The sequence below is a fragment of the Doryrhamphus excisus genome, linkage group LG3, assembly GCF_037039965.1.
Source record: "Doryrhamphus excisus strain RoL-2023G ecotype Guam linkage group LG3, RoL_Dexc_Guam_v1.1, whole genome shotgun sequence".
Taxonomy (NCBI): Eukaryota; Metazoa; Chordata; class Actinopteri; order Syngnathiformes; family Syngnathidae; genus Doryrhamphus; species Doryrhamphus excisus.
In genome coordinates this window covers 4,037,476-4,056,517 of record NC_136359.1, presented here as the reverse complement: position 1 = coordinate 4,056,517, position 19,042 = coordinate 4,037,476, and the positions used below count along the sequence as shown (strand labels likewise).

General features: G+C 41.3%; 2 protein-coding genes across 7 annotated transcripts; both read left to right on the top strand.

Moving 5' to 3' along the window:
- The first annotated feature begins 22 nt into the window (after positions 1 to 22).
- On the top strand, positions 23 to 11,958 carry hnrnpk (heterogeneous nuclear ribonucleoprotein K). 5 transcript variants are annotated; one of them, XM_078789484.1, is made up of 16 exons: positions 23 to 147; positions 1,562 to 1,698; positions 2,919 to 3,016; positions 3,167 to 3,223; positions 3,939 to 3,982; positions 5,318 to 5,390; positions 5,462 to 5,575; positions 6,386 to 6,514; positions 6,713 to 7,029; positions 7,815 to 7,862; positions 8,561 to 8,594; positions 9,319 to 9,334; positions 9,622 to 9,654; positions 9,747 to 9,805; positions 10,205 to 10,374; positions 11,252 to 11,958. In XM_078789484.1, the coding sequence occupies exons 2-16, from the start codon at positions 1,641 to 1,643 to the stop codon at positions 11,280 to 11,282; spliced, it is 1,281 nt and encodes a 426-aa protein (XP_078645610.1). In that variant the 5' UTR covers positions 23 to 147; positions 1,562 to 1,640; the 3' UTR covers positions 11,283 to 11,958. The 5 variants fall into 5 exon arrangements, with proteins under 5 accessions (XP_078645610.1, XP_078645611.1, XP_057925827.2 ...); XM_058069844.2 differs by having other exon boundaries at positions 24 to 147; positions 8,555 to 8,594; XM_058069843.2 differs by having other exon boundaries at positions 24 to 147; positions 8,555 to 8,594; positions 10,997 to 11,958.
- Positions 11,959 to 12,189: 231 nt separating this feature from the next.
- qng1 (Q-nucleotide N-glycosylase 1) lies at positions 12,190 to 18,917 on the top strand. 2 transcript variants are annotated; one of them, XM_058069846.2, is made up of 7 exons: positions 12,190 to 12,256; positions 12,587 to 12,786; positions 12,877 to 13,024; positions 13,440 to 13,552; positions 15,565 to 15,708; positions 16,668 to 16,863; positions 18,211 to 18,917. In XM_058069846.2, the coding sequence occupies exons 2-7, from the start codon at positions 12,598 to 12,600 to the stop codon at positions 18,438 to 18,440; spliced, it is 1,020 nt and encodes a 339-aa protein (XP_057925829.2). In that variant the 5' UTR covers positions 12,190 to 12,256; positions 12,587 to 12,597; the 3' UTR covers positions 18,441 to 18,917. The 2 variants fall into 2 exon arrangements, with proteins under 2 accessions (XP_057925829.2, XP_078645605.1); XM_078789479.1 differs by having other exon boundaries at positions 12,238 to 12,256; positions 12,590 to 12,786.
- The last annotated feature ends 125 nt before the right edge of the window (positions 18,918 to 19,042 follow it).

Below are 19,042 nucleotides of genomic sequence, written 5' to 3'. Positions count from 1 at the left end.
TTTACAGCAACGAGAGCCAATCAGACACTTTCTTGGGGGGCCCTTTTTCTGGTTTTCAACCAATGGGCTCGCTTGGTGAGCTGCGCACTTTATTTTCGCAAGCACCTGAGGGGGGAGCAGCAAACAAGGCGTCGCACGCACATTTGGGTTTGTATGCTTTTTTTTTAATTCGGAGTATTTTGTATTAATTATGTATTTGAGCACCGCAAATGCAGCAATATACACGCCGTAGTCAGAAACAGCGGTGCTGTGACAATTTATGTGGCGTAAAGCAGGCCAAATTAGCTAAACTGGCTCGAGCCACTCCTGCTCAACTGAATTTGTAGCAAGATGGCGACGTTGGTTAACAGTGGCTAACAGCTAGCACCATTCCTTTGATGTAGGGTCAAATACTCCTAGGTAAACGAAGCGGGTCCCTTCACTTTGGCATAACGTTGTGCTTTTATGTCCCCTGACCAGAAAGGAGAATTGTTAGAACGGATAACGATCGTCATTTAATCATAGTTTAATATAGGTGTTTTCAGCAAAGCACCTAGCTAATGTATGTTACAGCTAGCTAGTATAACCTATTTACGCTGACGAGCTATAGTTAGCCGACAAAGCTGTTGCTAAGATAGCGTCGAGGTGTGCGTAAACATTTGATCCAATAGGTCTGATAAACGTCTTTTTTTAACGCGATTTATCCTGTGACGTTGAATAAGTGTGTAATAGACTAATATCAAGTGTTGATCACTGATTGATTACATAGTCAAGTTAGCAATGTTACAACATTTTGAAATCAAGTCTGATTTAATTTCAGTCGATAAATCGGGATATAAAATTTGATTTGACATCTCATTAGAACAGATGGATTTGATTGGGATTGACAGTTAGAACAGATATTGTACCGGAAAATAGTGCCTTTGGTCCACGTTGCTATAGCATTAAGTCCAGACAAAAGCTGTGATCGGCCTACGGATCTTGGTAGGTACAACCTACAATAAAATGTATAACTTATGCAGAGAAAATCTGTTGTAAAGTCAACCGAGTATCCATTTACGTTTTTTTCGATTATCAAAAAATCCAGAGACTAAATTCAAGTGTCATATTTTTCATATATATATGCCTCACACTGCAGTAAGCGGCACAATGCAAATGCAATGTAGTATTTTCAGGCAAAAAAACCCAATCAAATTTAATTGCTGTAATGTCAATATTTATTTAATTTTTCATCCTGTATCATATCACTTTTAACATGAAATTTGATGGGAACTAACTGCTTCATACGGTTGAACTGGTCGTGATTGGTTGCTTAGCATCTCACGTAGAGGGCCTCAATATTTTCTCAGTTCCTAAGCAGCTATTTGCTTCGTGCTTTTTTTTTATTCCGCCTATCAACACACTCTCGTTCCTGTAACAAATATGAGAGTTCCCCACTAAAGCAACCTTGGGTTTCTTGAAAGGCACTACATAAAAAGTTATTAGTGTCACTCTGCTTTTGCACTCTTTTGTCATTGCCAAACAAATGCCTTGAATTAATAAATGATTTCAATTTTTTCCCCTATTCTTACAATGTTGACAGACTACTAGACAGAGAAAGTGTTCTTCTCTCCCTGCTGTCACCGTTGTGCCAACTCCTGGTTTTCCACATCCAAAGGATCATGGACATGAAAGAAGAACTGCAAGACGATGCCTCATTCAGCAACACAGAGACAAACGGTAAATGCGATATTTTCAGAAGGTATTTGTTAACCTTTGACCACCATTGCGTTGGTTAGATGCTTTCTGGTACTGTATCAAAAATTAAATGATTTGAAATAGAAAGTAGTTATTTATAGGGATGCTCTGATCAGGATTTTTTTGCTGCCAGTACCAATCATCCATGAGTGACAGCGGCCGATACCGATCACATGTATTAACTGTAAACATGTCAAATGACTTATAATGCATGCTGTTGGCCAGGAGTGTCGTGTTTGGAAAGGAGGTGGTGGAGTTAGGATAATTCCAAGGCGCCAACTCGCCGTATTTTAATGATTTAATACATTACTTCTTTCCGAGTGCATTGATTTCACGTACCAGCTTAGGCTACAGCTACAACACTTGGGAATGCCGCATCTTCCAGCGCAAGACTAGTGTTTCAGTCCAGTTTTAAAAATGCTGACAGCAAACTAGCATCTCATTGAGTTTTCACAGCAAAGTGAGAGCTAAGTATCTACTCTTCATTCTGTGAGAGATTTTTTTTTTGTTTGAGTGTCAAAATATGTACCTCCCATGAACAGCATTGTTAGCTAGCAGAGACTAGCTTGTTTTCTCTTGGTAGAATGCACCGAAAGGGGGAAGAAATATGTGTTCATGTTCGGCATAACGATTGGGAACGATGGACAAAGTTGCAAAAGGAGACTTTCCGAGTACATTATCTGCTGGAGCTCTTCATGGCAGGACCTCCAGGAAACACATTGAGGGGCTCCAAGAGAGCAGTCAGCGGGACTGCCGAGAGAGGCCGGTCATCTCGTCCTATGAATTCATTTATTTTTTTGGGTTATTTGTCGAGCCCTCTGTCACACGCACACGGGCGAGTGCTGACTAAATGAGCTGCCGTTTGACTGACTCAAACTCCCCAAATGTAATACGCCATTCTTCTAAATGAAAGCCACACAAGGTTCTCTGCATACCGCAATAGTGCGAGCTACAGGTGTCGTTCATTGTTAGGATTTGATCCCAAGGATTCTCGATGCTGATGCTTTTATGAAGCACGGTCATAAAAGCTGGCATGATTTAAATGAGGTCGCTATAAACGGGGTGCTAAAGATCTCAACTTTTCCATGAATTTTTTAATGGCTCAAGGTAAAAGTTCATAAGAATATATATTTTTTAAATTAATCATAGGTATATATACATATTTGTCTATACTGAAGGCATGTTGTTTCCTTTTATACCAGGTAAGCGCCCCGCTGAGGATGCAGATGAGCAGAAATCATTCAAGCGCTCCAGGAACTCAGATGAGATGATTGAGCTGCGGATCCTGCTGCAGAGCAAAGTAAACTAGCTTTTTTTTTTTTTTTTCAAGTTGTTTGTATGTTAGGACTTGATATATAATGAATGAAAATGTCTACGTGCGTCTCTAACACATTTTCTTTTTAGAGCTATGTTTACCATGTTTATTTAATATCGATTTTTTTACTTGCAGAACGCAGGAGCTGTTATCGGGAAGGGTGGCAAAAACATCAAAGCCCTACGTTCAGATGTGAGTACACCTGAAATGTTCAGTCTTTTTCTCCCCTTCCAATGCCTCTTAAAAACCTCATCCTCTAATGGGCGGCAGGGCACGTTTTTCGATAATTTTTTTATTTTATTGCCTTTAAAAAAAAAAAAAAATGCTACTGTTTGAACCAGACAAAACTACTGTTAATTTTATGGCCACGCTTTTCACATCAACTGTGTTGTGCTGTGGATAAGTGTACACAGTGTTTGATTGCAGCCCACAGGTAACCTGGCCAAGTCTTTACAATTATTTTGTTCAAAGTCATTGCCTCTCTCGCCCTCCACAGTTTGCCCCCCCCCCTTCCCCTCTCCACTGTCTTCTAGTCTGTTCCCCAACGTTGAACTCTTTGTTCTTGAATATGCCATGACCTATTTTTCCAATGTCAACCTCTCTCCTCTTCTCTCTCTGACAAGCCAAATCTCTGAGAGAAATGAAGACACATAATATGATCAGTGTAGAGCCTGTATATTAAAAATGTTTCCCCTCTCCCCTCTCCCTTGTTTATTATTTTACTGTTGACTTTTTTGCCCACTTCCTCCTCTGTTGCCCATGTTCTGGACGGCCCCTCCTGCGCCCGCCCACCTGACACCCCGGTTGGCCCTGCCCATAATCGTGCCCTGTCCCTAAACGGGCCGCCGTTTACTTGATTGACATCCGTGCTCGAATGGCCCTGGCCCCCTGCCCATGCCACGCCCAGTACAATGCCAGTGTGTCAGTCCCAGACAGCAGTGGGCCTGAGCGGTATGTCCCTAAGCTCCTCCCTCTCACTGCCTGAGTACAGGTCAAACAGACAAGAGACGATCAGTCATAGTCATCCTGCCTCTTTTTTTTCAAGTCACTGTATTATTATTATAACCTACTTGTGTTCAGTTCACTATTACGTAACAGTTAAAATGCTTTCATGTCCAGTGTTGCCTGTTTTAAAGCCATGTCAGCATCCTTTACATGCCACATCAGCATTGAAATGTTTTTTAAGGGTTTTCCGCAGTCTGCCACAGGTCTTTTCCTCAATCTTGTTAGAATCTGCTTTATGTGCCAGTTGTTTTTTTTTTTAAATTGAATTCATGATCCCCCCTCGCCCCCTCTATCCTGTGCTTTCACCTCCCTTTCTATAATGTGGGTGTTTTATTTTGTATTTTTTTGTTAGTTCCATAAATGCTCACGTGTGGCTTGCCCCGCCCCATTCTTTCCCTTGTGATGTTATACGTTTCATTATAACAAAAAGGCTTGGAGTCCCATCCATTCCCCTGGTACCATGGCACCATTCATGCAACGTGTGTGTACGTGTCTTTTGCGCATATGCCTCTTGCTTCATCTAAATATAGCCTTTTAATTGTTGTGGTGGTTGAAAGAACGGGGTGCCTCTTTCCCAGTCCCTGCTCATATCTGCATACTTTGTTTCCTCCATTTGGCTTAATTAGCGCATACTACAGTAGTGGCCATTTTAACTTTGCTTTATATTCACCATCATTTTACTGTTTGAACTCCCCGAGTGGGTGCCAATGTTACTTTGAACACATCAAATTTGTTCAAATCGAGATTTTCCAGACAAGGACATGTTTGCTTTGTCTTTTAATTTAAATTTTAACAACTTGTAGTGAGCATCCACCCAATGTTTGCTTGTAAATTCACTAGCATCCAGTGGTGCTTCCCCACACCCGCCCCAGCCAGATTGTCCCCAAACCTACTCTGCCCATCTTGACCCCTTCAGTGGTTCACTGATTGCTCTTTCTTTCTTTTGGTTGTCCTTTTTGTCTCTTCTTACTTTGATCTGATCTGGGCTATAGATATAACGTTTCCTCGTAATCGCTTTGTTCAGTTGTAGCTTTTTGCCAGCCACAGCGTGGTGTTCTCACTGTTCTGTCGTTAGGCCGCAGGATTTATTCCAATCATGTGGATTTTGTTGATTTTTAGATGGGGGTTGGTTGTTTTTGTGTGGTGCTGTGGGGGAAGGTTTTTAATTCTCCGATCTAACGTGTTTTCCCTTCCTTCCCGGGATGGCCTTGTTGGGCACCCCGCCCACCCTGTGCACGGCTGCGCCACTGCCTTGTTATTGGCGCTCGCAACATAACAAAGCATCCTGTGCATCTGCGCCGACATCGACACCGTCGGTGAGATCATGCTCAAGATTATCCCGACCCTGGAGGAGGTGAGGACCTTTTCACGCGTTCCACACAGCTGCATAGCGTAACGTTATTAACACGGTAATGTACCCCGCAGTACCAGCAGTACAACGGCATGGATTTTGACTGCGAGCTGCGTCTACTGATCCACCAGAGCTTGGCCGGCTCCATTATTGGAGTCAAGGGAGCCAAGATCAAGGAGCTCAGAGAGGTATTTACTGTCGTTGGATAAACTAGCAAAGCTTTCAACTTTTGCAACATTGACATCATACTGATAACCCCATTTGTTCGACTCGGTTAACGATAACGAACCTCAACTAGTTACCGGGTGTCCACTTGAACAAATCTCACCCTGCAAATAAATGGCACACGAAAAAGATAACTGTTACCACTAGAGTTATTTTAACATTCAATGTCATTAAAAGACAACACAAATTGCCAGTGGAGAAAACAGGGTGTCTGTAAAGCTGAAGTCCATGCTGAGAAATTTCTGTTGTGTGGATCGAGGAGCATTTGTGTGCAAAAGCTGCTAAGCCCGTCGAGTATTGTAAAACAATTTGCTGTTTGCTGACAAGAGCAGCTTTTGGATGGATTTTTATTTCATGCAAGGCAAACACAACATTGTAGCGTAAAACGCTGTAAAATCAAGTGTGCCGAGCCGTCCAAAACTTCTTTCAGGGCTCATTCCAAATGTTCAAACCTCATTATGTGTTGTTTGGTGTAGTTTAACACAAGAATACAACATTGTAACAACATTTATAGGTCAGAAAATGCTTTAAATTACATTTGACATTATAGAAATAAACTCAAAGTAGACATTACCCTAAATAGACGCTTCCACTCTGTTGAATCGATATCCCAGGCCACTGAATGAGGAAATACGGTGTTTGTATGAATACATTTTTATGTTTTTTTCCCCCCCAGCACAGGAACATTACGTGCAATATTTGCGGTGCCGCCTGCCCCACCGACTATCGTGCTGTGTTGCAAAATAGAGTTCTTTTTGTGTCCATTTCTCTAGAACACAAAGACCAGTATCAAGCTGTTTCAGGAGTGTTGCCCTCAATCGACAGACCGGGTTGTGCTGGTTGGTGGTAAAATGGAGCGTGTGGTTGAGTGTATCAAGACTATGCTGGAGGTCATTGCAGAAGTAAGTTGCATGATATGAACCAATCTGTGTGTGTCACCAAATTCATATTTCAATGTTTACTGTTTCCTGTTGGTACATAAACTGCATCTTGTTTTACATTGCATACTGTAGATAGATTCGTAGATGCATGCACGAGTTAAGTGTCTTTCTATTTGCTTGAAAATTTTCGGAGAATTCTCATTCGATGTTTTTCGCCAGGCACCCATTAAGGGCCGCTCACAGCCTTACGACCCTAATTTCTATGACGAAACGTACGAATACGGAGGGTTCACGATGATGTTTGAGGACAGAGGTAGCAGCCGCCGACCCATGGGAGGCTTCCCCGTTCGAGGGAGTCGGTCAAGCGCCGGTGACCGGGGCTATGATCGAATGCCCTCCAGCAGATCGGGACGGGCACCTTTGCCTCCGTCTCGCAGGGACTACGATGACATTAGTCCTCGCCGAGGTCCTTCACACCACCAGAGCAGGAGCAGTAGGGGCAGCAGCATGTCTATGGGTCGCTCACACAGAGGCGGGTAAGACCGGTTGTGCTTTTAAAAATCATTACCTGATGGAATGGTTCTCCTCAGGTGTGTATTTTCTTGTCTTTTATTTCTATTAGCGCATCTCACTAAGTTAGGATATCATGCAAAATGTACCAAAAATCCAATTAAACTCATTTGTTTTCACTTTTTCTATTAGTATCAACCAGTAGTTTACAATATTGAACTTTTTGATAATTTTTCAAATCTTATGAGACACTAAATTGGCGTTTTTTTATGAGCTGTAAACCATAATAATACAAATTATTGCAAAATGATAGCAGCTTCATGTGTTATGTACTACATAACACACTCATGCATTAGTTATGTTTGTTGTCATATAATGATAGCAAAGTTTACTACTGTAACCCATTGGTTCTAAACTATTTATTTCTCCCCCTTTTGGATATATTATGGACAACCTGGAATAATTTCTGCACTGTGAGGCGTGACCAGAATCCTTCAATCTTCAAGCATGAATAAAGATGCCAACATTCCAGCCAACCTTGAATTTTTTTTTTTTTTTTTTAACTGAACCACTGAAATAAATTAGCTTTAAAGAATGCTCAAATTTATTGAGATGCGCTAGTATATTGCACAAGCTTTGCTTTGGATTGGTGCTTTCATTGGGTAAATGGCGTCCAGTTTTAGTCATACAATGCGTGCATCTGCAAATATTTCTTAGTAGTTACCCATTTCATGAAGTATATGTTCTCATGCCTGTGTGTCTGGGTGTTTTTGTCCTTTATTTTTTCCCCCCATCTCCATCTTTCCTACAGAGATGATCGTTACTATGACTCATACCGTGGCTCAGATGAAAGGTCAAAGTAAGTTTCTGTCCCCTCCCAAATCTCTGCTACTCAAATGCATCCTTCTTGTCTGTCCTGCTAACAGGCTAATGGTTAGTTTCTCTAATCTGCAACCCCCCTACCCCATCCCAATGCCCCTTTTTAAATTTGTGTTGGTTGAAGAGTAGTATGATCCTCTTGTACTAAAGATAAACACCCTTACAAGCTTTTTGTAATACATGGTGGTGTGGATGATGGTCACATGCCCATGGGGAGTTGTGTTACTCACAATAATTGTTGTGCTTGTCCATGTTGCAAATGTAATTTTTAAAAAAACAGAGGAAATGAACATATGGAACCCGGAAAGAAGAGCAGATTCCAAACAAATGTCCTGTATGCGTGCTCTTGAGTAGCAACAAGAGTAGCAAATAAATGCACATTACCGGGGGGGCAGCGGCAGCAGCCCTTGGCTCTGATCTTCATCACCACCACCTGTCACTCCTCTCACCATAACACTGTCAGAGCTGTTCCTGTTACTGTGTGGGAAGATGGCTGAGAGGAAATGTGTTTATACTGTAATCTTCCTCAGCGTGTGTGTGCAGGTTGACCTGGACCAGATTTATTTTTTTTTTCATTCTTCCTTTGGAACGTTTTCAAGCATTTCTAAGCATTTTCTATTCCTTTCCACCCACCCCCCCTCCCCCCGTGTGTGCCACTCCTTCATCACCAAGTGACAGAAGAGGCAGACAAGATCGCTACAGCGATAACATGGTTAGTGACCCTTGCTGAATACATGCGGCTCTGCTTGTAACGACTCCCGGGGTGCCAGCATCCGGAGTCTCTTGACTAGCTGTGATTGTGCTTTGTGTTGTACTCGTGTGTCGACGCCTCGGTGTGCGCGTTCACGCCAAAAGCTGGCCACCGTGGCTCTGGATCGGCGTTTGAGCTAGTTGCGGTACGATCTATAAGCCATCCCACCAAAATGACCGTAATCACCGCAGCTGGAGACATCCCATAATAATCAGCTATAATTGCCCTCTTGCTGTGTACTTTTCATGGCCAGCCTGTTTTTCTGCAAAAGAGAGAGAGCGGAGCGCGGGTTGGGGGGTATGGATGGCGGTGACCACAGTTGGTTGCTAGGCAATAATAACGCTTTGTTGACAGACTCTCTCTTTCTCTCTCTCTCTCTCACCCCCCTACTCTCTCCGAGCTGGCAGGATACTGCCTGCCGTTGCCCGGCAACAGCATTTTGAATTGCCTGTTGCCCGGTGACAACAGTCGCTGAATAGCAGGTGAAAATGGGGGCTGATGAGATGCAGGGAGGGAGGAGTGAGGAGGAGTCTGGCATATGGATGAAAACTGGGTGGCTTTTAGTTGAGTCTGCTCCGCTGACGAGGCTACTGGCGCGATGCATGTTGCACGCCTCATACAGCGTTTGTAGGGAGAAGGGCTGCTCTCCTTGTGTGTAACCTCTCTGTATTTTGTTTTTTTACAGAGTGGAGGGGGATATGGTAAGTCTCAGCCTTTTTTTTATATGACTTCACTGCAAAGGATATGAAGGAAAAGGCACATTTTCCTTTTCTTGATTTACCTACTGTAACAAATTAACATTCACTCGTATTAGAGTGGCTACATTTGCAGAAGCCTCCTAAGGACATTTTGACAGCATCTTATTGGCTGGCAGTACAATATAAAATGCATTTTCCGCATGTTTGCAAGTGTTTTTTGTTTGTCTTTTTAAAGATATATATATTTTTAATCTTAATATGCATGTGCTTTGTTTTCTTGGCATGCTCAGACAACAGTTCCTCCTGGGATAGCTACCAATCAGGTGAGTCCAAAGAATGCACTGCTTACTCAATTCCTTTTTGTTTTTTTTGGGGGTTTTTTTTATACCTGTTTTTGTATATTTGTTGCCATCAGGTGGCCGGTGCTCCTACAACGACACTGTCATTACCACACAAGTGACCATCCCTAAAGATGTGAGTAAATAACGTGGTCAAAGTTGACATTTAGTCACATAAATGGACCCACGGGGGTCATGGGTTATTGTAGCAGTCTCCACAGCTAAGCTGGTGTGGAGTCAGTTCCCACTGAGTGATTGATTCCACATTTTCTTCACATTTGCTCTGTGATTGACTGACAGCCGGTCCAAAGTGTAATCCACCCTTTTTAAGTCAGCTGGGATTCCCCCCCCACCCCACCCCACCCACAACCCTGAACGCTACTAAGCTGAATAGAAAATAGATGGATTTCAATTCAACCTGTTTGGTATTGTAAAACGCTTTCTCCTCCCAAAAATGAGCTTTTTGCTACATTATATGTGATTTGGTCTTATTTTCCTCCTCCTCCCCCCTCCCTGCTTTCAATGGCGCTCCCAGCTGGCGGGCTCCATTATTGGCAAGGGGGGCCAGCGGATCAAACAGATCCGCCACGACTCCGGCGCATCCATCAAGATTGACGAACCTCTGGAGGGTTCCGAGGACCGGATCATCACCATCGTGGGCACCCAGGATCAGATTCAGAACGCCCAGTATCTTCTGCAGAACAGGCAAGTTCTCAAGTAGAATGTTTACTGCTCGTACCTGTTGACTCTGTAGAAGACACTGTAGAAATGTATCTAGTTTTGATTATGATTATGAAATACGTGATGTTGCATCTTGAAGCAAGCTAACCTAGTTTCTCTTGCCTGCTTTCTTCTTAACTAACACCCTTCCTTCCTTCCCATGCAATCTGCAAAGTAGTTCAAACCTTCCTCTTTCCTGAAATGGCTACTACGGCAAGGCAATTATTAGAATTATTACTATTATTATTCAATTGGACTCCCAAATTTTGGTTCCGCATCCCAGTTTTCATTTGCCTATGTAGCCATTTCACTGTAAAGCAGGGAGTGGATTGATTCTTCCCCTGGCCGCTGCTGTGTGGAAGACTAGTGATTTTGTTGTTTTTAGTTAGATCAAGCGACAACAAATCACAGTCTGCCAAATAGCAGGGGCTCCTCCTCTTCTGTCTCCCTTGGCAACCAGTAGGCACGTATACAACACACGACTTCCTTGTTCATGCTCTCCAAGCTTAGCCTGAATGCTAATACAGCTGTAGAATCTGTCTTAATTAGTGGTGGTGTTGCCATGGTAACTAACCCTGCCTCCCTTTTCCTTCTCCACCTCCTTCAGTGTGCTGCACCTGCTTGGATTCAAGGACTAACCACACCCCCACCCTCCCTTTTTTTTTTTTCTCATGTTGATCCTTTTTTTTTTTTTGGCCACTTTTGCCATTTTCCCAGTTATTTTTCCTGTTCCTCAAAAGACGCCACCCCCACCCCACCCCCACACGCCCAGCTCTAGTCTATGCTTCAGTACATTGTTTTATTGTGAATGTGGAATTGCTGGCGTGACTTTGATTTATTTTATTCACTCTTTTTATTTCAGTGTGAAGCAGTTCTCTGGTCTTTTGCTGTAGACCCCCCAGGATTGAAGCAGACACCCCCTCCCTTACCTTACCCTAAAAACATTCTGCCCCAACCCCCCTCTCGCCCAACACAGTCCCCCTTCAGACTATTAATTCTGGATTGTGGGTATATTTGTTTTTTTCTAATTTTATTTTTGTATTTTGAAAGAAATGTCCAACATTCCTGTGCATCAAAGATGTTCCGCATTCTTAAAAAAAAAAAGAGTATTTTCGTTGATCTGCTTACTGTTTCCAACGCGCATTTATTAAAGCATATTCTTATCGCCTGGCAGACTTATTTTTTTGTGATGGTTTTATATTTTATTGTGTAGCTTTTTGGTTTCTTCTAGTCCTGACTTAACACCCTGCTCTAAAACATCCTGAATGTAAGCCTTTCCTCCCAAAAGAGTGTAGTGGTGTCTGTGGCAGGACTCTTATGCAGCAAATACATTGACAGTCTGGCTAATCTTTTACTGTTCTAATGTTCATAGGTGTTGGTGTGGGGGTAAAATTCATATTTTCTTCCTTTTTTAGACGGAACGACTACAGTTTTCTTATTAAATTGTATTCCTGAATTGGGGAAAAAGTGAATAACAAAAGCCACCCTGTCTGTGATCTAGTACACTTGCTTGATGTTCATGCTGTTAAGCTTGTTTAATTGTATAATGAATAAAGATGCCACTTTTTACTGTGTTGGTATTTTATTAAGATACATTACTTGTTCATAAACGAAATAATTTTTGGATTTAAAACTACAGTATAGCATCAAAAGGCTTGTATTTTCTTCCAAGGGAAAAAAACATCGAATGTATTGGACTTTGGACTGTCATTATTTATTTCCTCTTAATGGATAACAGAATCGACGCTATTTCCGGGTTGGTCAGCGGACTGCCTGTGATTGGTGGAGTGTCTTTTGCAGCGGCTCTGATAGGCCAGACTCAACAAACATAGCGGAAGTGTATACACAAGAGTTCCTGATTTGGCTGGTAAGTGTTTGGTATTGGGCAAGAGTTCATTCATTTTCTACCGCTTTTTCCCCACGAGTTGAAATACTTATATATATATATGTGTGTGTGTGTTTGTGTGAATGTAAATATATTTATTGAAATGAAACAATGCTGCTAACATTAACTTGCCACGAAACAATGTAGCGAACATCAGCTCGCCGGCTAACCATTAGTTCGAATATAGTTTGTGTGACTCCCACAAACACATTTTAAGTCGTATTTAAATATTTGGTGTAAATTTAAAAGAGACACGGATAATGTAATCTGAATTACATGTAATAATACATATTTGTATAATTTGTCCTCCAGCAGAGTTCACCATGGAGCCGCCGCTGTTTCCCAGAGAGTCGGGCCAGTTTGTGGCAGAGCTCAGCCAGGATGTGTTTGTGGAGGAGGAAGGCGTCCAGAAGGTGGCCGAGATGCTGTACTCTCTGCGGGACAGTGATGAGCTCACAGCCATTGGCTGGAAGAATGCAAACCCTCTGGCTCCTGTAGCCACCTCCGACCAGGTGAGTCTTGATCATAGAAAACTGTGACGTCACTAAAAGCTGTTATGGCCCGGCATAGAGAGCATGTTCACCAGGTTTGTGTCTGTGCAGGCTTTAAATTGGGTGTTTGTGGTGGACACCATGAACTTCTCTTTTTGGCCGGAGAAGCAAACGCAGCAGTGTGAGGTGACCTTTAAAGGCACCACTTACACAGGCTACATGACCTTGTGCGCCGCCATCGCCAGGGCCATGGAGGAAGGTGAGCCTCCATTCATCCTTTATGCATCCACTATATGTAACCTCACAACATGTATACACACGTCTATTTTAGCCCCCTCCCTCCTATTGGATGTTCAATTATTATGAATGTGCCCTTTATTTGAACTTGAACTGCAGTGGGGGGGGGACTGCTGGTCGCACCGTGTGCACCAGTGCATCATTTGCAATTAGCGGGAATGACTCCGGATATTAATCAATTAAGCCTCATATGGAACATCGCTCCCCTATGTGTGCCTGTCGTGGCCTTTTTAAAATTAGGGCAAATTTTCCCTGCAGCTTGACTGCACAGTGTGAATATTTGCAGAAACGACTGTTATTCCTAAAGGGGGGTCCCTAACCCCCACTACTCACTTTGATATCATCTTAATGTATACTTCCTCCTCTTCTCTTGTCAGGCGTGCCCATCACAGATCCAAAGTTCTTCTCCCAGATAAGCGTGGAGGAGTTGGCGCACGTTCTTCGATCGGACAACCAAACGCCCATGCCGATGCTTCACGAGCGCCACCAGGTTTCTAAACTATCTTGCTGCCGTCCAATTAGAAGTAAAGCAGAAATTTGCATAATGCATATAAGTAATGTATGTAAAAGTATAATACATCCAACTAAAAATATGTGCGTGTGAATGCCCGAATTGAAATGTCTGAATCGAGCATGAATGGCTCAATTTGTTGAAAGAAGGTAATAAGAATGCTAATAAGGCTAATTAGGCTAATAAGAAATGCTACTATGCTAATGATAGCATGCTAACACCTAGCATAATGTTGCTAAATGTTTGTGTGTCTACATATAAAAATGTCACTAATGCTAACAAGTTAGCATGCTAATGCTAGCAATGCTAACTTGTCTACTTCAGCATAATAACACCGAGCATGATAGTGTGAAGTGTTTATGTAAGTGTCTAGCTATGAAAACACCTGAAAATTCTATTATGCGAATGTTAGCATGCTAATGCTAATACCAAGTGTTTATATATGTCTATTGTTTGTTTCTTGCAGCTTTTTATTGATTAGAGTCGCCACAGCGGATCTTGATCCGCATACTGATTTTTGGCTCGAGACCTACTATATATTCCGGATGCCCGGATTAATATGCTGTGTGTGCTACATTAGCACGCTAACACCTACCTTAATAGTCCCAAGTGTTGTATATAGTAGTCTACCGACGTATGAAAACGGCTAAAACTGCTACTGTTAATATTACCATGCTAGCAAAACTAACATGCTAACATTATCACGGTAACACTTAGCATAATAGTGCTGTTTATGTATGGGTTTACCTATAAAACCTATATCAGCATTCAAATTTATGAAAATAAAGTCACGATATTCCAACTCCACGTCCAAAGGTAATTTTACAATTTTTGAAAACGGCTAAAACTGCTGTTATGTTAATATTACCATGCTAGCAAAGCTAACATTATCACACTTATATAATTTATATAGTTTATAATAGTGCTGTTTATCAATGTGTTAACCTATAAAACCGCATGCAAATATCAGCATGCTAGCAATGCTAACATTGGCATAAATTTACGAGAAAAAAGTGTTAATTGATGACAAAGTCGTAAATTTACAAGAAAAAGTCTTAATTTATTTATTTAAATTTATTATCATTTAATTTATTACCATGCTAGCAAAGCTAACATTATCACGCTAGCACTTAGCATAATAGTGCTGTTTATGTATGTGTTTACCTATAAAACCGGTAAATGCTAGTGTGCAAATATCAGCATGCTAGCAATGCTAACATTGGCATAAATTTATGAGAAAAAAGTGTTAATTGATGACAATAAAGTCGTAAATTTACAAGAAAAAGTCTTAATTTATTTATTTAAATTTATTATCATTTAATTTATTACCATGCTAGCAAAGCTAACATTATCACACTAACACTTAGCATAATAGTGTTGTTTGTGTATGTGTTTACCTATTAATCCGGTAAATGCTAGCATGCTAATATCAGCATGCTAAAATGTAACGAGAGAAAGTGTTAATTTACAAGAATAAAGTTGTAAGTTCACAAAAATAAAGTCACATGAATTTACGAGAACATTTTTTTATTAAGAATAAAGTTGCAAATTTATGAAAATATTCGGTCTCCACATCCGAAGGTAATTGTACAACTTTATTTGTCGTAAATATACAACATTATTCTCCATTTTGTCCCCTCTATGCGGTCCTAGTACTCTGTCGCAGAGAAGTGATGTCATTGAACAATGACATCAATTAGTAAGCGCTTTGATACAGACGATACGGACGCATCATATCGACGTCATTGTTATTTCTGACCGTGATGTCGTCTTTATCGTGAGTAAAAGTCATATTACAGTTGTTAGTATAATCAATATGGGCGTTAGCATTCCCATTTTTTACAAGAATTATAGCTATATAACAGGCAAAAATGTATTTTTGTTGGGTTTGTTTGTTGTTGTTTTTTTACAAGAAAATCAACAGCCAGTTAATACTGCATTGCATGAGACTTGCTATAATAGGCCGTGATACATGTGGTGTTTGCAACTAGGTGCTGACTGAAGGCGGCCGCGTGCTGCTGCAGCACGGCGGAAGCTTCCACAGTTTCATCAGCCAGGCTGGGGACGACGCCCGCAAGATGGTGGAGCTTGTCGTGGAGAAGATTCCATCCTACAGAGACGAGGCTGTTTATGAGGTTTGATAACGATGTTTTAGCCCAAAATGAATTTTGACTCAAATCAATATGCGGTAAAATTATCTACATTTTTGATGTCATCGCCTTAATGATCTAGAACAGGGGTCTCAAACTCAATTTACTTGGGGGCCCACTGGAGCTAGGGTCTGGGCGAGACTGGGTCGCATCAGGTTTTCCAAAAAAAAAAAATTATTAAAAACAGAAAAATGAATAAAATTTGCTTTGGTTTCGATTTTTCTACAAGAAAAGCTCTGATAAAACATTCCACTGTTCTCAAATATCTTAATTTTTATTTTTCTACACAAAATAAGATGAAAAATAAACAAATCAAGAATAAAGAAAATCAATCAATCAGTAATAAATAAATAAATATAATAATCATAATAAAATGGCAAATAATAAAAACTTAAGAAACCACATATAGTTGGTGGGTAGACAAATTATTTTTTTCAGATTAAAATGAACAAAGCATTATTAGAGCCCTGTAGACATGACAAAACACGACTATAGTCACATTTATACTCTTTATTTACAACATATTGCGCAACTGCAGGGTCTTGAGACACATGCTAACTCGCAAACTAGAGAGCTAGCGACCTAAACGGTAGCCTTCAAGTTATTTCCTTTCAACTTAAATAGCCAAAAACTTACCACTTCCACACGGATAGGGAGGATAACTATTAACAGTTATTTAACCTTTAACATGAACATTAATCAAATGTAATAATTTTTTCTGGGTACATGATACCATACAGCATCCATATCAAACTGGCCGCACGAACACTGGCCTCAAACTAGTGTCCTGCGGGCCACATTTTGGCCCGCGGGCCGCATGTTTGAGACCCCTGATCTAGAATGCTAAAATGAAGATAAATGATACCACGTAAAGGGCATATTTTCCAGGTGTAAGATGAGATCGCAAGGCGTATACATAACACAATCCTCCTGCTTCCTTCCAGGGCAAGAAAATCGCCTTCTACAAGCGAGCTCAGATCCTGGTGGCTGACTTCTGGGGCATCATGGCAGCCCGAGGCGAGGCGGTCATTGCCAACATGGACTGGCTCACCATGTTCGCCGACTACAGGATCCCTCAGGCCCTCGTCTACCTCGGTGCCCTGCGATACTCTGATGCTCTGATGGGCACGCTGAAAAACGGTATGTATGTGTGTGTATACTGGCGCCATCTTAATACAGGACCTACATACAAACCCTTTAATTGCCACTGTAGTGGGATATTTCTAGTATTATCATTATATATTATTACATATGGATGTAAATCAGGGGTCTCAAAAACGCGGCCCGCGGGCCAAATGTGGCCCGCAGGACACTAGTTTGAGGCCCCCGCCTTGTTATTAAAGTTTAATGTTTAAGTTTGATATGGATGCTGTATGGTATCATGTACCCAGAAAAAATTATTACGTTTGATTAATGTTCATGTTAAAGGTTAAATAACTGTTAATAGTTATCCTCCCTATCCGTGTGGAAGTGGTAAGTTTTTGGCTGTTTAAGTTGAAAGGAAATAACTGGAAGGCTACCGTTTAGGTCGCTAGCTCTCTAGTTTGCGAGTTAGCATGTGTCTCAAGACCCTGCAGTTGCGCAATATGTTGTAAATAAAAAGAGTATAAATGTGACTATAGTCGTGTTTTGTCATGTCTACAGGGCTCTAATAATGCTTTGTTCATTTTAATCTGAAAAAAATAATTTGTCTACCCACCAACTATATGTGGTTTTTATTATTATTATTATATTTATTTATTACTGATTGATTGATTTTCTTTATTCTTGATTTGTTTATTTATTTTTCATCTTATTTTGTGTAGAAAAATAAAAATTAAGATATTTGAGAACAGTGGAATGTTTTATCAGAGCTTTTATTGTAGAAAATCAAAATCAAAGCAAAGTTTATTAATTTTTCTGTTTTTAATAAATGCGTTTTTTTTTTGGGGGGGGGGGACCTGATGCTCCAGTGGCCCGAAAGTAAATTGAGTTTGAGACCCCTGATGTAAATCATGAAATTCATTCATTTTCTACCGCTTTTTCCTCATGAGGGTCACGCAGCGGTGGAGCCTATCCCAGCTGTCTTTGGGCGAGAGGCGGGGTACACATGACCTGGTGGCCAGCCAATCACAGGGCACATATAGACAAACAACCATTCACACTCACATTCATACCTATGGACAATTTGGAGTCGCTAATTAACCTAGCATGTTTTTGGAATGTGGGAGGAAACTGGAGTACCCGGAGAAACTCCACACAGAGATGGCCGAGGGTGGAATTGAACCCTGGCTGTGAGGTCTGCGCGCTAACCACTAGACCGCCGTGCCGCCCTAAATCATGAACTGATGTGTTAAATTCACCTTTAAATAGTTAAATTGTAAATGAATGAATGAAGATTTTATTCTAATGATTTTTATCAAGTGACTCATATCAACCAATCAAACCATTGGTCCCGCCCACGACCTCCACCACTCACAATAATGATTATGACCTCTCGTCCCACAGGCGAGTTGCTGCCTTCAGGCGACAGAAGGGAGGTGGAGATCCGAGCGTGTTCCATCTGGGCGGTGGAGCGCATCAGGGCACGTCTGAGAGAGCTGATGAAGGAACGGGACGGCAGGAGCTGCGGCGTCACCTCGGCTATCATCGACTTCTACCTGTGGCCGTACGCCAAGCAGCACCACAAAGAGATGGCACACATTCCCATACACCACACACGCTCCGTGTATTACTGACGAGCTGGCGGCCTTAGACACGTATTTGCCTGTCTTTCACTTGATTGGTGAATATGTCGATTAATAATCTACGTTTAAAAAAAAAAAAAAAGTGAATTCCCTGCACAATTTTTAATTAGTATAAGGAATAAAACCATTCATTTTCTACCGCTTATCCTCACGAGGGTCGCGGGGGTCGGGGAGCCTATCCCAGCTGTCTTTGGGCGAGAGGCGGGGTACACCCTGGACTGGTGGTGGCCAGCCAATCACAGGGCACATATAGACAGAAAAAGCTAAGAGAGGTTGCCTCCAGCCACATCTGTTAATACCAACGTTACACTAATTGGAGACCTACAGTGGTTACTTGCTTTTGTAGTATGTATGAACCGGGTGGCTATCATTATTAACTGGTAATTGGAGTGTGGCCCGTTTTTTTATTTTTATTTATTGGCACATTATAAAAAAATAAATAAAATAATTTAATAAGAAAAAAAAAAACTAAAAGATACTGCATTTTTTTATATTATTTAAAATATATTATTATATTATTATAATATGAAAAACAAGCCGAATAACTACAGATGTTTGATATTAGCATTTTTGCAGAAAAACCGATATGCCTA